Source organism: Eutrigla gurnardus (assembly GCF_963514095.1).
Source record: "Eutrigla gurnardus genome assembly, chromosome: 4".
NCBI lineage: Eukaryota > Metazoa > Chordata > Actinopteri > Perciformes > Triglidae > Eutrigla > Eutrigla gurnardus.
The window spans coordinates 22,371,234-22,385,368 of NC_139918.1; the positions used below are offsets into that span (position 1 = coordinate 22,371,234).

The 14,135-nt window shown below is 43.1% G+C and overlaps 1 protein-coding gene across 12 annotated transcripts in view; it reads left to right on the forward strand.

Annotated features, from left to right (window-relative positions):
• Window positions 1-13,005, forward strand: part of ptprfb (protein tyrosine phosphatase receptor type Fb) — a 154,754-nt gene extending 141,749 nt beyond the window's left edge. For all 12 annotated transcript variants that reach the window (XM_084008639.1, XM_084008644.1, XM_084008634.1 and 9 more), the window contains 9 exons: window positions 13-132; window positions 1,682-1,836; window positions 2,630-2,915; window positions 4,031-4,209; window positions 7,797-7,923; window positions 9,200-9,325; window positions 10,352-10,506; window positions 10,720-10,855; window positions 11,393-13,005. In XM_084008639.1, coding sequence (XP_083864765.1) covers window positions 13-132; window positions 1,682-1,836; window positions 2,630-2,915; window positions 4,031-4,209; window positions 7,797-7,923; window positions 9,200-9,325; window positions 10,352-10,506; window positions 10,720-10,855; window positions 11,393-11,461 — 1,353 coding nt within the window. In that variant the 3' untranslated portion in view covers window positions 11,462-13,005. The remainder of the gene's footprint in view (window positions 1-12; window positions 133-1,681; window positions 1,837-2,629; window positions 2,916-4,030; window positions 4,210-7,796; window positions 7,924-9,199; window positions 9,326-10,351; window positions 10,507-10,719; window positions 10,856-11,392) is intronic.
• Window positions 13,006-14,135: the final 1,130 nt, after the last annotated feature.

Below are 14,135 nucleotides of genomic sequence, written 5' to 3' on the forward strand. Positions count from 1 at the left end.
TTGCTCTGCCAGGTGAAGTGTGACCAGTACTGGCCAGTGCGAGGGACAGAGACCTATGGAATGATCCAGGTCACCATGCTGGACACTGTGGAGTTGGCCACTTACAGCGTCCGTACTTTTGCCCTCTACAAGGTACAGTACTGCCTTTTACATTTGCACGGAGACATACTATGTGGTATATACGGAAGAGGATTAGGGCCACATGTGAATTTTATTTAAGTTCTGACTTTATTCTCAGAATTCTGAGATTAAAGTCAGAATTCTGACAGAATTCTGACTTTAATTCTGACTTTATTCTCAGAATTCTGACTTTAATCCTGACTTTATTCTCAGAATCCTGAGATTAAAGTCAGAATTCTGAGAATAAAGTCAGAATTCTGAGAATAAAGTCAGAATCTCAGAATTCTGACTTTAATCTCAGAATTCTGACTTTAATCTCAGAGTCCTGACTTTAATCTCAGAATTCTGACTTTAATCTCAGAGTCCTGACTTTAATCTCAGAATTCTGACTTTAATCTCAGAGTCCTGACTTTATTCTCAGAATTCTGACTTTATTCTCAGAATTCTGACTTTATTCTCAGAATTCTGACTTTATTCTCAGAATTCTGACTTTATTCTCAGAATTTTGACTTTAATCTCAGAGTTCTGACTTTAATCTCAGAATTCTGACTTTATCCTCAGAATTCTGACTTTAATCTCAGAGTTCTGACTTTAATCTCAGAAACTCAAAAACAAAATTCACATATGGCCCTAATCCTCTTCTGTAGGTATATATGGGATTGTAGCTTTAAATAATATGGGGATTAAATGGGTTTCATTTTATAAATACCTGTGATTTTTTTCCTGGTAGACCATTTTGTCTTTTAAACATCATATGTTTAAATAGAAACCTAACTTCACCCTGTTTTTTTGTTGCAAGGAAAACCTTAAATCATGCACCAATCTTATCAGCTATTGGTTATGGCGATATTTTATACATGCATGCAAGGTCATCTCTGAAAACGTTGGATTCAGTGTATCATACTGTGTTATTTGGGTTTATATATATATATATTCTTCTCATGAAGGACCTGTTCCCAGTAAGTAATTGTAGTTCATCATTACTGGGATCACATTTTAATATGTAATTCTTTTCTAGTTTTCTGAAGAAAGATAAAGGCTATTACAACCGGAATCTTTTTTTTCCACTGCTGTAATTGGTTTTTAACAGCCAAGATTGGTCTCTTGTTCTCTAAAAGGCAATACAATATTTCACTTTTTTACTTTGATTCATATACTTCCGTGCCATGATGATGTGACTGATGTGTCCTTTATTTCTCCTCTTCCCATTCTTTTTTCCATTACTTCCTTATAATTTCATTATTATAATTCTTAATTAAATGCACGTCTCCAACTGAGCGGTGTCCGTCAGGAACGGTGACAATGCCAAGTAACCGTTTCCCAGAAACTGCTGAGTTCAATCCCAAAGTGATACTCACTGGTATTATCAAAGTTATGAGTTAGCTCAAGACCTTTGCTACATTTCTGATTAAATTCAATTGTAGAATTTCAGCTCCCTTTCATTAAAACCATGTGACTTTAACCTGTTGAAAGTTGAGTGCAGCCAATCAAAATGTACTATGCCAGGATATCCTGACAGCTTCCATCCTTCTAATTAACCGACCCTCTGACTGTCCTGCAGAATGGCTCCAGTGAGAAGAGAGAGGTGAGACAGTTCCAGTTCATGGCCTGGCCAGACCATGGGGTGCCCGAGTACCCCACCCCCATCCTGGCCTTCCTACGGCGGGTAAAGGCCTGCAATCCTCCAGATGCCGGACCAATGGTGGTCCACTGCAGGTGGGTGTAGACTGGAACCAGCTGAGCATCACATACAGACAATTAACTTCTAATTGTCACCATTACATTTATGTATTTCCAAAGGATTGGTTAAAACAGAGTTGTCCTCTTTCATCAAAGATTAGCCAATGCACCATAAAGGACACCACATGCAACAGGAGGTGATTGAATCCTGTTTTTGGGGTCAACACCTCCTCCGTGAATTTGGCTCAACAGTTCTGCCTCGCGTTGCATTCCAGCCGGTCGAGAAATTGCCTCGACAATCACAAGCGTTGTGCACAATCAGCAGCAACAAGCAGCTCTTGTGCTGGAGGGTGTAAATCACATAATCTGGGAAGTAAAATGTCCATTTTTCAGCTCTCAAAGCAGCGAGAACATGATAGGATTGGAGAACTTATCTTACATTACACATTCTCAGTGCGTCGTGACTCATCTCAAGTTGTTTAACATTTTTGACCACATTCAGATGAACATTTCTCCATGCATAATCACCGCATATAATGTGAAGTTGCATTTTGATTTAACAACAAACGAGCAGAGTTCACATTCTGATGGGAAAATTGACACGTTATAATAATGCGCTCTTTTAAGATGTATGAACTGAGGAGAGTTGTGATTGAAAAGCTTTTAAGTGCTTTAGATTTCTAGTTAAACACTGATAACCTTGGTGCTAGTTTTGTCTCTGCAGACGTGAAACAACACGTGGATCTTCTTATACTGTGTGAACAACTATCTGTTAGTGGAACATAAAGTTGTTCATCCCTCCTCTCTCTGACTCCCTCGTCTCCATCAGTGCGGGCGTGGGCAGGACTGGCTGCTTCATCGTGATCGACGCCATGCTGGAACGCATGAAGCACGAGAAGTCCGTCGACATCTATGGCCACGTGACGTGCATGCGTGCCCAGAGGAACTACATGGTCCAGACCGAGGACCAGTACATCTTCATCCACGAAGCGCTGCTCGAGGCCGCCACCTGCGGCAACACCGAGGTTCCCGCGCGAAACCTGTACGCCCACATCCAGAAACTCACCCAGCCCCCCGCCGGCGAGACAGTCACTGCCATGGAGTTGGAGTTCAAGGTAACTGATGAAAACACTCCTCAGACAAGGTGTTATCTCAGGCTTGATGACCTTTTTGTGGTGTAAAAATGCTCTCTTGCAGGATATAATGGACCATTTAACATGAGAAACACTTCAGAACAGCCTTTTCTCATTCATAATGCTCCGGATAGTTTGCATAGGTGACATTGTAATACTGTACAGGAAGTGAGTATTTCATAATAATGAACCGTTTCTCAATCCACTATGGTTTGGAAGCACCTGGCTGCACTCACACCTTTATTGTGTTAACGCTGTGATAAGGGCGCCAGGCTGCAGGTGCGAATTCTGACCTTCTGCCCAGGGTGTCAGTACTGCGCTGGTGGGATCACACCGAGGTTTAAAACCAGTTTGAAATAATGAATTCACCCCACAAGCCAGTGCACGTTTGTCTCCGCTGAGACATCCACAGCAGCAGTGCAGCATCAGTACATAGGATCCCACGTTTCAGGGACAAATGGACCCGAACAAACGCACATAAACACACATCACAACAACGCACTTATTTGTGGAGATTTACAAAAAATGACTGACACTCGCACACACACACAGCTGGCGTTCAAGGTGACTCGCAGTCACACGCACACGCGCACCTTCTGTCAAAAGCCATCGACTGTGATGTTATTACACACTTTCCTCCCAGTGCGGCGCTGCCATTAGCCCTCTTATGACCATGATCCATTCTGTTTGAAGTGATAATAGCATCTACACTCCTGCCAACAACGGAGAATGAAAGAGTGAGAGAATGATTGCGGCGTATGTGGTTGCCACAGCCTCCATGCCCACACAGTCTGGCCACGACAAACACACACAAATTCTCCCGGAGTACTATGACTGTCCATACACACAGGAGCTTGTCACACCCACGCTCCTCCACGCTCTGGGACTGTCTGGGAGACAAGTCCACTGCCTTTAGTTAACCTACCAGCAGCATCTCGTCTTCGTCTTGACAGGGCACCTTAAGTCCAAACAGAGACTTGTCAGGGAAGATTTGCAGACAATTAGTTTACTGCAGGTCACAGGTCACTCATTTTTTTCTCTCTCTCTCTCTCCATCTCCCTCCCTGTCTGATTCCTTCCAACCTTTTCATTAAACAGAGACTGGCCAACTCCAAAGCCCACACGTCGCGCTTCATCAGCGCCAACTTACCCTGCAACAAGTTCAAGAACCGCCTGGTCAACATCATGCCTTTTGAGTCCACCCGGGTCTGCCTGCAGCCCATCCGTGGCGTCGAGGGCTCGGACTACATCAACGCCAGCTGCATTGATGGATACAGGTCAGTAAAGGGCTGCAACTTCAAGATGATGTGAACAACCCGATGACAATAAGTTAAGTGCTGGCTTTGACCTTTAAAGGACAAGGCTGCATCGTTCTATATATTTCTTATTAAGACACGCTATGAAAAGACCAAAGCCAATAATGTGTTATTCCATCTCTCAATACTCCAATAACTTCACTACCCATACCACAACTATCTTACTTCCAAATCCGTTTGTTCTCACTGAAGATGTAGATCTTAAAAAGTGTCTCACAAATACTTCCCAAGGCTCGGTAATTCCCCAAAACAGCTGGGCACTGTAGTTTTTAGCAAACATTACTCAAACGGGAGTAAATGGTGTCTTTGTTGGGGACTTATCTCAGTGAGGGATTAGTCCACATTTGGTGCTCTAGTGAGTAATAAATGTAGCAGGATGGTGGATGTGGCATTGACAGGTCACCCAGTAACAGCAATGGAGCCCTATAATACAGATGGATAAACTGTATCAGGCTTTCAATACTCTATTAACTGATGGTTTTCATCTTTTCTTGGGAAATTTTGAAAATGTAGAACATCACCTTCCTTATCCTCCAAGGGGGCTTGAGGACGTTCACATCAATTTTGTGGTAACAGACCACAAGGTGATAATTCCAGTTAAACATAGAACCATAATTTCCCCCCCAACACTTGGTGGTGTTGGTGTTAATGAGTCACAGACTTCAAGGCAATATTTAGGTTTATAATAACTTTTCCAATTAGTTTTTGACTCCTAAAATAGGGCCATAATCCCACACATTTCCTCTGATGTGGATGTAAATATCCTGAAATTACATCTGAGAGTCTACACTTTAACCTCGCAGTCATTGCCTTATTTTAAATGTTGTGGAATACATAGCCTGTCCTACCATCCGGACAGCACTGTACTGGTTGTCTGCAGTCATTTACTTGCATTGGAGATGGTTCCAGGTGTGAAAAACACAGTATTCCTAGTGGACAGGAGTAAAATGTATGGGAGGGGACTGAAGATGAGTCCGCAGTGGGCAGTATCCAGTTGCAAGTATTACTGGCCTGCTCCGTCAATGTGGCGGAGCAACTAACACTTTCATATCGAAGCTACCGCATGTTCTTGTCTGCTCCGAGAGTCCAAATTGCTTCCTCGAGGGAGGAAGATGAAAAGGCAGCTCTCTGTTTTATATCAATTTGAGTGCCGCGGCCGAGACAGAAAGAGCCGACTCTTCTGTGGTTGAAGTGTACGGCGGCGAGGGGATGGATTTAGCCAGTCTGAAATGCCATTTAGTCAAACGGGGGGTTCTGCTTCGTTCCCGGGCCGTGACAGAGACGACACCTCCCCCACCCCCACCCTCCAAACCCCCTCCTCTTCCTCCAGTGCTGTTGTTAATGAGACACTGCTCCGCAGAGGCAGACCCTCTATTGTTGCTGTGTAAATAGCATAATTGCAGCAAGAGAGTAGTGTAATGAAGTGTTTCCAAACCCCTCCCTCCCTCCTCCATGTTCTCTGCTTTTCTCCTTTTTTCCCTTCATTTTCCTTCTTTGTTTTTTTTTCACCCCTTTCTGTCTCCGGCTCTCACTATTCCCCCCCTTTAATCCGTCTCCTCCACAACCCTCTTCCCACTCTCTCTCCTCCCACCGATGCCATCCTATGCGACTTAATTTTCCCATCCAGACGTCATGGCAGACAGACATATCCGGGTGGGGACCTGTTGTGTTCACCGGCGGCGCTGTGTGATTAAGCCACTTTTAAAGCCTGGGCATAAATAAAAACTAAACAGGGGCCTCCAGTGCCCTTCACCCCAGCGTCTTCAAGAAAAGCCAATAATATGCTAAGCTAATGAGAGGCGAACCATTGATTCCAGCTATGAGCCCTGGATATGCTCCGATGCAGGCTGGAGTTTTAGCATTGTAATGAGGTTGAAATGAAACGCTGTGTCCTCCAGCGCTGCAGTCATGTGGGATGATGCAGAGAGTGCTTTGTGCTGTTTGGCAACGTGCTCATCAGGACGCTGTTTGCAGAGAAGTCAGTACTGTGTGATACGGTTGGAATTGTTTTTATTTTGGCTAGGGGCTGAATTACGGGGGGTTAGAGGGGTCCACCATATCAATTTGAAATTTAGCATTCATCCCCTGATAAGCTTTTCCTTGCCTTCCCTTTCTTCCTCCTCTGCTCTGACATTCCCCTTTCATACGTTCTCATTTTCTTCCCTTTGCTCTCCCCTCCTATCTTCTCCTCCTCAGCAGTCAGTTTTACTTTGCACTCTGACGACCAGCTGGAGAGAGCAGCGCTCACTCTTTTCATCTCCTCCACATTTTCCTCCCCAAGTCTTCTCCCTCAACTTTGTGCGCCCCCTCGCTTTACTTTGCATTTGTCTCCCCCCCCCCCCCCTCGCTTTTCATCTTTTTTTAATTTGATTCCTCACTCTGTTGCCTTCCCCTCCTCGTACGCCATCTCCTCTCCTCTCAACCAATCTGTTGTTTCTTTATTTGTGCGAGCGAGGCCCTGAGCATATTCTAATCTCCCGGTTCCACATTAGTGCTTCGCCTGCAGCACCTTCATTAGTCGTTCAGCCGTAGCTCAGTGTGGGACTGGGTGTGTGTAGTAGCGTGTCTAAATATACATGTGAACGCACTGCACGCATATATATATGTGTGTGTGTGTGTGTGTGTGTGTGTGTGTGTGTGTGTGTGTGTGTGTGTGTGTGTGTATATACACCTGAATGCAACTTACATGTGCTGCAAACATGTGAAGGCGTACGATAGTTTCCTCTGCTTGGTGTTGGAGCTCTCTCTCTCTCTCTCTCTCTCTCTCTCTCTCTCTCTCTCTCTCTCTCTCTCTCTCTCTCTCTCTCTCTCTCTCTCTCTCTCTCTCTCTGTTGATCAGTGCGCTGCTGCCACCTGCTGTTTAACAGAAAAACTGCTCAGCTGAGTCAAAGTCACGTAGGACACCAGCACAGCTCTGGCTCAGTGGATGAGCTCATCCCTAGTTTTGTGAGCATATCAAGCTCTCTCTCTCCCTCCCTCCCTCTCTCTCTCTCCCTCCCTGTCTCTCTGTCATTCTGTGGAGGAAGAAACAGTGTCGAGGATCTATACAGGTTTAAATAGCTCAATGATGATGATGGTTGCCATGGGTGATTTGCTGCGTTCATTAAATGTGTAGAAATGTGTCTTATTGACATTTAGGTAGGGACAGTTTTGAGAAGCGATGCTTTTAAGCGGCATGGCCTAATGGGTTATGATTCCCTTTCCTACAACTCGTATATAAATGTCCAATAAATGGTCCCTATTGCTTTCATAGAACAAAAGAGGAGTAACACAGGAACCTCTTCCATAGCCCTTGAATTTTATTTGAATACATTTGTGTCTGGATGTATTCGGAGCACTTTATAAGACACCAGTTTTTGTTGCACGCCTTATATCTTCTATGTTATTACATTTTTGGGTGTCTACAAACTCAGCACAACTATATCATTAAATCCGTTTTGGGTTATTGCTTCGTGCTCTATAACACCGGTTTTAAAAGCACCATGAAGTTTATAATTATGATGTGTTGTTTTAACGCTCTGCCTTCTCTGTGTGTGTTGTGTCTTCAGACAGCAGAAGGCCTACCTGGCCACACAGGGCCCGCTGGCAGAGACCACCGAGGACTTCTGGAGGATGCTGTGGGAACACAACTCCACCATCGTGGTCATGCTCACTAAGCTACGAGAGATGGGACGGGTAATACACCAACTCATTCTGTACACGAAAGCATGCAGAGCCTGTAAGGTCGAGGGAGCAGTGCAGGGGATGATGGGAAATGTTATATGCGTGGTTGGTTCAGCTAAGCTACTGTGTCACACTGCTCAAATATGGATTCATTCCAACACGAACAGTAACTCTGGTTGAATGTTAACTTCCTTATCACCACAGCTGCAATACATCGAGCATACTACTGGGTCAGATGTGTCAATGACTGGTTGCATTCCAAGCATACTGATAATCCCCGTTCTGCATAACTCACACTTTGTGAAAAAATGGATCTGTTTTGGCTACGTTTTCTGCTATATATTTTAGGCAGATATTTACTCATGCACAGTCATAAGTTAAAAATATCAGCCATCATACTTAAGACTTCAAGATAGAAAAATAACTCAGAAAAGCAATAGTGACCTTCAAGAAAATGTGGGAAATTTTGGGAGAGTTCATAAGGCACATCAATAAAATCCCAGTTTGCATTCCAGCTGAGGACCGTGTTGCATGTCATCTAATTAAAAAAAAATTACCCAAAAAAGGAGCCTGACTGGATATTTAAGACCCATTTTATAATAAAATAGGCATTAAAGCAGTGCATGCATTAGGATGACCTTGTCCAGTCTGGGAGTTCTCCATGTTTTCCTTCCTTTCACGGTGTGTTTTCAGTTCATGAGGGATAATTATAACATCACCGTCACCTAGAAATGTATAATTCAGTGTTTGGTTGTACATGGCTCCATCCTCATGTCACATCTGGGTCCAAAATAACAAGATGGCCACGGTTTAAAATGCTTGACCTTGAGCTGTAGTCCACAAACAAACGAAACACAGTGACAACATCCAATTCTTACATAAGGCCTATGATTTCCTGATTCTCAGTGTTGATGTTTTTCTGTGTCCTCATCTCGTCACCAGTTTGATTCCATCCATAATATCTGTGCCTGGGTTGTGGTTGTTTCTTTGTGATTATACAAGTGATTCGGCAGCACTTAACTGTGTTTCATAGATTTTATTGCCCTCTCAAAATCTCTCTCCCAAAACCCTGCATGAACATCATGGCTGTAGATATTTCCAACCACAGATTAATCTCTCCTCAGGTTTATTTTGTAAGCTGAGACCTTCATCACTGAAAATGACTAATGACTTACAAAAATATATAATATTCTGCACTTCTATACCAAGCACTCCTTATGTAAAAGTCTATTTTACCCTGAATGTGTTTGGAAAAAAAACAAATGTTGCCTCTTTTTTCCCTTTGTAGGAGAAGTGCCATCAGTACTGGCCAGCAGAGCGTTCAGCCAGGTATCAGTACTTCGTGGTGGATCCGATGGCTGAATACAACATGCCCCAGTACATCCTCCGAGAGTTTAAAGTCACAGATGCCAGGGTACGTTGGCTTCACTCTGCATCTCAATACTTGTGGGTTTGTCCCCGTGTGTGTGTCTATATTCGTGGGTGAGGATTGATTGGCATTTTTACACAAATAGCGCCTTCCAACCCAAATCCATCTTAATTTTAGCTTTTCATACAAATGCTGACAGTCGCTCTAAGTGTTAAAAATTATACCGGCTGTGATTTCGAGGTAGAAAGTGATCAGAACGCGTCCCGTGTTATTTCTCCTGACAGGCTGACATCAAGTGAATGCACCATCAAACATGTTTACCCGGATTTAGTAACAATACGCCTGCTCTATGGATAGTGTGTGTGTGTGCGTGCTCGCGTCTGTGTTTTTCCCGAGATCACTGTGAAAATACATGAAAAGCGTAGCCTTCAATCCCCGAGGGTCAGTACTGCAACTCCCTGTGATGCAGTAGTTTCAATGGGCTATAAATACACTTTACTGTCATCCGAAGGCCCACAGCACTGCACTGCACTCTAATCCCACATCCACTCCTTGTTCCACATATACTTCTGTTTGTATGTATGTGTGTATATATACATACACAGTATGTGCACTGAAAGAGAGATGGGTTCAGAAATACATCCTTAATATGCATAAAAACCATGAAATTCACATGTGCATCACAGTGCTGTAAAATATGGGACTGTGTGTCAAGTGTGTGTGTCCTGGTCCTCGAGTGCCATGCTGGTGTTCTCTGCTACCAGGTCATCAGCTTTATTCATATTGCATCCCAGGCATAAATTAGACGATTTGATGGCTGCGGTGAAAACCAGCAGGTTTACGGTCGTCGAGGACAGTGAGTGAGAGGACCTGCTGTGGTGTTTGTGTTGTATTTTGAGAATATATTTTAGAAGGAAGGCTGCAGGAGAGAGATGTGTGAAGCTGAAACTGCAGAGTATCATTTGTTCATAGAGATACATCGAAGATGGCTCAGCTTAATTAGTCTCGCTAATATACTGTACATCTGTGTCTGGTAAATGGACTTATTTGCTATCCCCCCCCCCCCCCCAGGACGGCCAGTCTAGAACGATCCGCCAATTCCAGTTCACTGACTGGCCCGAGCAAGGAGTGCCAAAAACTGGAGAAGGCTTCATTGATTTCATTGGACAAGTGCACAAAACCAAGGAACAGTTTGGACAAGATGGACCAATCACTGTACACTGCAGGTAAGGAGAAAATAAATACCGTTTAGAATCTGAAAATGGAGACAAATCTGTAGGAATAAAAGGTGGATGATTGGGAGTTCTTATAATTCTGTCTGCTGTTACCTGTGTTCAACAAGATCATTCTGTTGCATTGAGTATTAAAGTCATAAAAAGGTTCAGGAGCCTCAGACAGGAGATGTTATACGGACTCTTGTGTGTGTGTGTGCTCTTCAGTGCCGGGGTGGGCAGGACCGGAGTCTTCATCACCCTCAGCATCGTGCTGGAGAGGATGAGGTACGAAGGAGTGGTCGACCTCTTCCAGACAGTGAAGACGCTTCGCACCCAGCGGCCTGCCATGGTGCAGACAGAGGTAAGACAGACATGCTCTGGACCTCACACTGACAGGACGGGATTCCAAATATTATTCACCTTTTTCCCTTTAATGGAGGTTCTAGAGAGACTCATCTGGTGCTATCACTCCAGTGTCAAATCTTTCTCAAATGAAGAATTGATAAATACGTTATATAACATCATGTGAATTTACGTGAGGTCATATTTAATTTTTTTTATGTAGTCTACAGAAAATGTCATTGGTGCTTCTAGTGCAAACAGCCACAGTACTACAGCTAAAGTTATATAAAAGAAAACGTATATAATCGTGGTAAAGCTCACCACACTATATTCAATCATTTATTTTATAATACAAAATGTATCAGTAAGATTCTTCACGTCTCCTCACTGCTGAGATCCTGCTGAGAAGAAAAATATGGAAATGTAGCCAAAATGTAGCCATGACCCCAAGAAGTCAAATTCAAATCAGTTTTATTTATATAACTATAAATGTCAGTTTCGACAGACTTTCTTACAGAACCTTCTTCTCCTCCTTCTCCTCCTCCTCCTCCTCCAGGACCAGTACCAGTTGTGCTACAGGGCAGCGTTGGAGTACCTGGGGAGCTTTGACCACTATGCAACATAACCACTCCCACCCCGCAGCCTCCCTGGTCAAACCTCTCAGGAGTGTGCCAAGTGTCCCATCTCAGCCACCATCCACTCACTTGACCCCTAAAACCCGACCCCTCGCAGCTACCGTCGGGGGGGTCGGGGAGAAATGGACGCGCTTACAGACCCGGCAACGGGGTTCTACCAATCACAGAGATCCACGCCGACTTAAACCACCACATGAGATTTTGCTTTAAAAATAATAACAGAAACATTACAATGACTATGACAAATATGACAACTCTTGTACAGATGCGACAGCGCAGACCGGCAGCTCGCCTCTCTGCTCCGTCAAAGCCAAACCTCCCTGATTGTCAAAGGCTACTGGTAGCACTAAGAGAGCCCTCTCTCTGTTTTTTTTTTTTGTTCATTTTATTGTCAATATTATGATTCATTATGTCAAATGTTATTGTTTAGTATATTTTGGGTTTTTTTTAATAATCATTTTAACATCAGACATTTGTTCTGTCTTAAACTGCCCAGCCTGGGGCGTGCATTATTTCATAATCGGTACTTTTTTTTGTTTTTATTTTTTATTTTAGGGTACTTTAGCACAAGGGACATGTATTTTTAACACGTTCCTAGATACTAATACAGGAGGACCACTGTTCTCTGAGCTGCTGTCAGATTTCTTTTATCATATGACATTATTGTTTTATTCATTGTTTGTCTCATATATATTGTGTTTGGTCTTACTCAGTTCAATATCTCAAAAAGAAATTGCCTTTTCACTTGCCGTTTTGGATATATATATAAAAAAAAATCAACGTTGAGAAAATTGATTACAGAGCACACACTTGCTCCACCTGTAAACGTGGTAACTACTTATAAAACAAGAAGCGAATTAGCTTCCAAAAGACTAATCCGGAGGTGTACAGAAATGGAAAGCACATGATTTCTACGTGTTTTTTTTTTTGTTTGTTTTGTTTTTCATCAGAAGCCTATGGCATTGAGGCCTTCAAACTCCACAGCGGAGAACTTACCTGAGGAAAAAACTGACTTTTGTACCCGAAGGGTAGTCGACAGAAAACGAAATCCCCGATCTCTGAATAAAGTTGCTCTTCAAGTCCCTCCCATCTCCTCCTCGCTGTCCATTAGCCTGGTCAGTCTGCTGGAGTTGAGCCACACAGACCGAAAGGAGCGGAAGTGGTTCACATGGGCAGCGGAGTATAGAGCCAACAACGCCGGCACCTGTACAGAATCAACCATTCCTACCAGAGGGAAAGAGACTCGGCCCTTTGGACTGAACCCTGATATTATTTTATACAGAAATAGAACTATAAATATATATATATATATATATATATATAATTATGATTGATTATATATATGTACAATTACACATAGATATATACACAGCTTCAAAGGTATATTATTAAAAAGGATTCATTCTGCTGATCTACCAACCCTAGAGACACTGCAGAGAGCCTGCTGTCCTAGAGTGTGTATTAATGGAAACACCGTTGTATCTACTGTACTACCATAGTAATCTTCGACAGCTGGTTGTCCGTCTGAATGAGGGGGAAAAAAACAGCACAACCTCCCACCCCACCCATCAAAATGGACTACTCCTCACCCCGTCGCACCACTCAAGCACACATCCTCTCCCAACGCGAGCCGCAGGAGGGAAGCGTCTGACGGCGAGAGACCTAAAGGTTGTGGTGGCGGCGGCAAGGACGGTGGTGGGAGGACGGGGGGACTTGAAATACGCTGGCAAAAAACTAAAAATGTTCATTTTTACCTTGTGAATGCTTAGTGCTGTAGGGGTTTGATCTGTTGTACACACAGTCTGTTTTCTATTTGTTGATAAAGAACTGGAATTTAAAAAGAAACTGTTGATGAAAAAGAAAAAACATTGATGTTAATAAAGTTAAATAATTGGGTTTTTGTACAAATCTCGGCCTGTGACGATTCCTTTCTTGATTCTGTTGTTTACGAAGTGTAAAAGTCTTGATTGATACATCCTTTGTAGTGTAAGTTTGCTCTTTTTTCCCTTTGCCCACAGGGGAACCTGGAAACTCACAGCTTTATCTCTCGTTTCCAGGAATGTTTGATTATTCTACCCAAAAATGTTTCCTGATATACGGCCATTGTGTCCTTTGTTAAAGGCATTTAAAGAGCTTCTTATTCTAGCTGGGAATTCATCACCCCTCCTATGTTTGTGACTGCACTGGCAACAGCCTGGATGTTGTGTTGTCCGTCTGTCTGTATGTTCACATGTTCGTCTGTCAGAAGGTCCGCCTGTACGTCCGCCCCATTCTCGTCAACATAAAATCCTCATAAAGGCTGAGGAACACCTGTGGGGGATTTCTTTAAATCTGACACAAACCTCCATTTGGACAAAAGGATCATTCGAATGGATTAAAGCGGGATAAATGAAGTGGTGACGTTTTTTGGCAGACGATGGATGAAAACTGCACCTTGAAGCAGTTTTTCCCCAAAAAACTTTCCTGAATCAATGTTTAAAAACTCAAGGTCCCCTTATTAACTTTTTCCAGACCTTTCTACCACCTGTCAGTCCTCAACAATAGATGGATTAGTTGTCATCGCTGATTATTAAGGTCACTTCAATTAAGACTTAGGACTCAGTTTGACAAAGATGATGTCACATATTTCCACGGTCCAACTTAATAATTAAAGAATCTGAATGT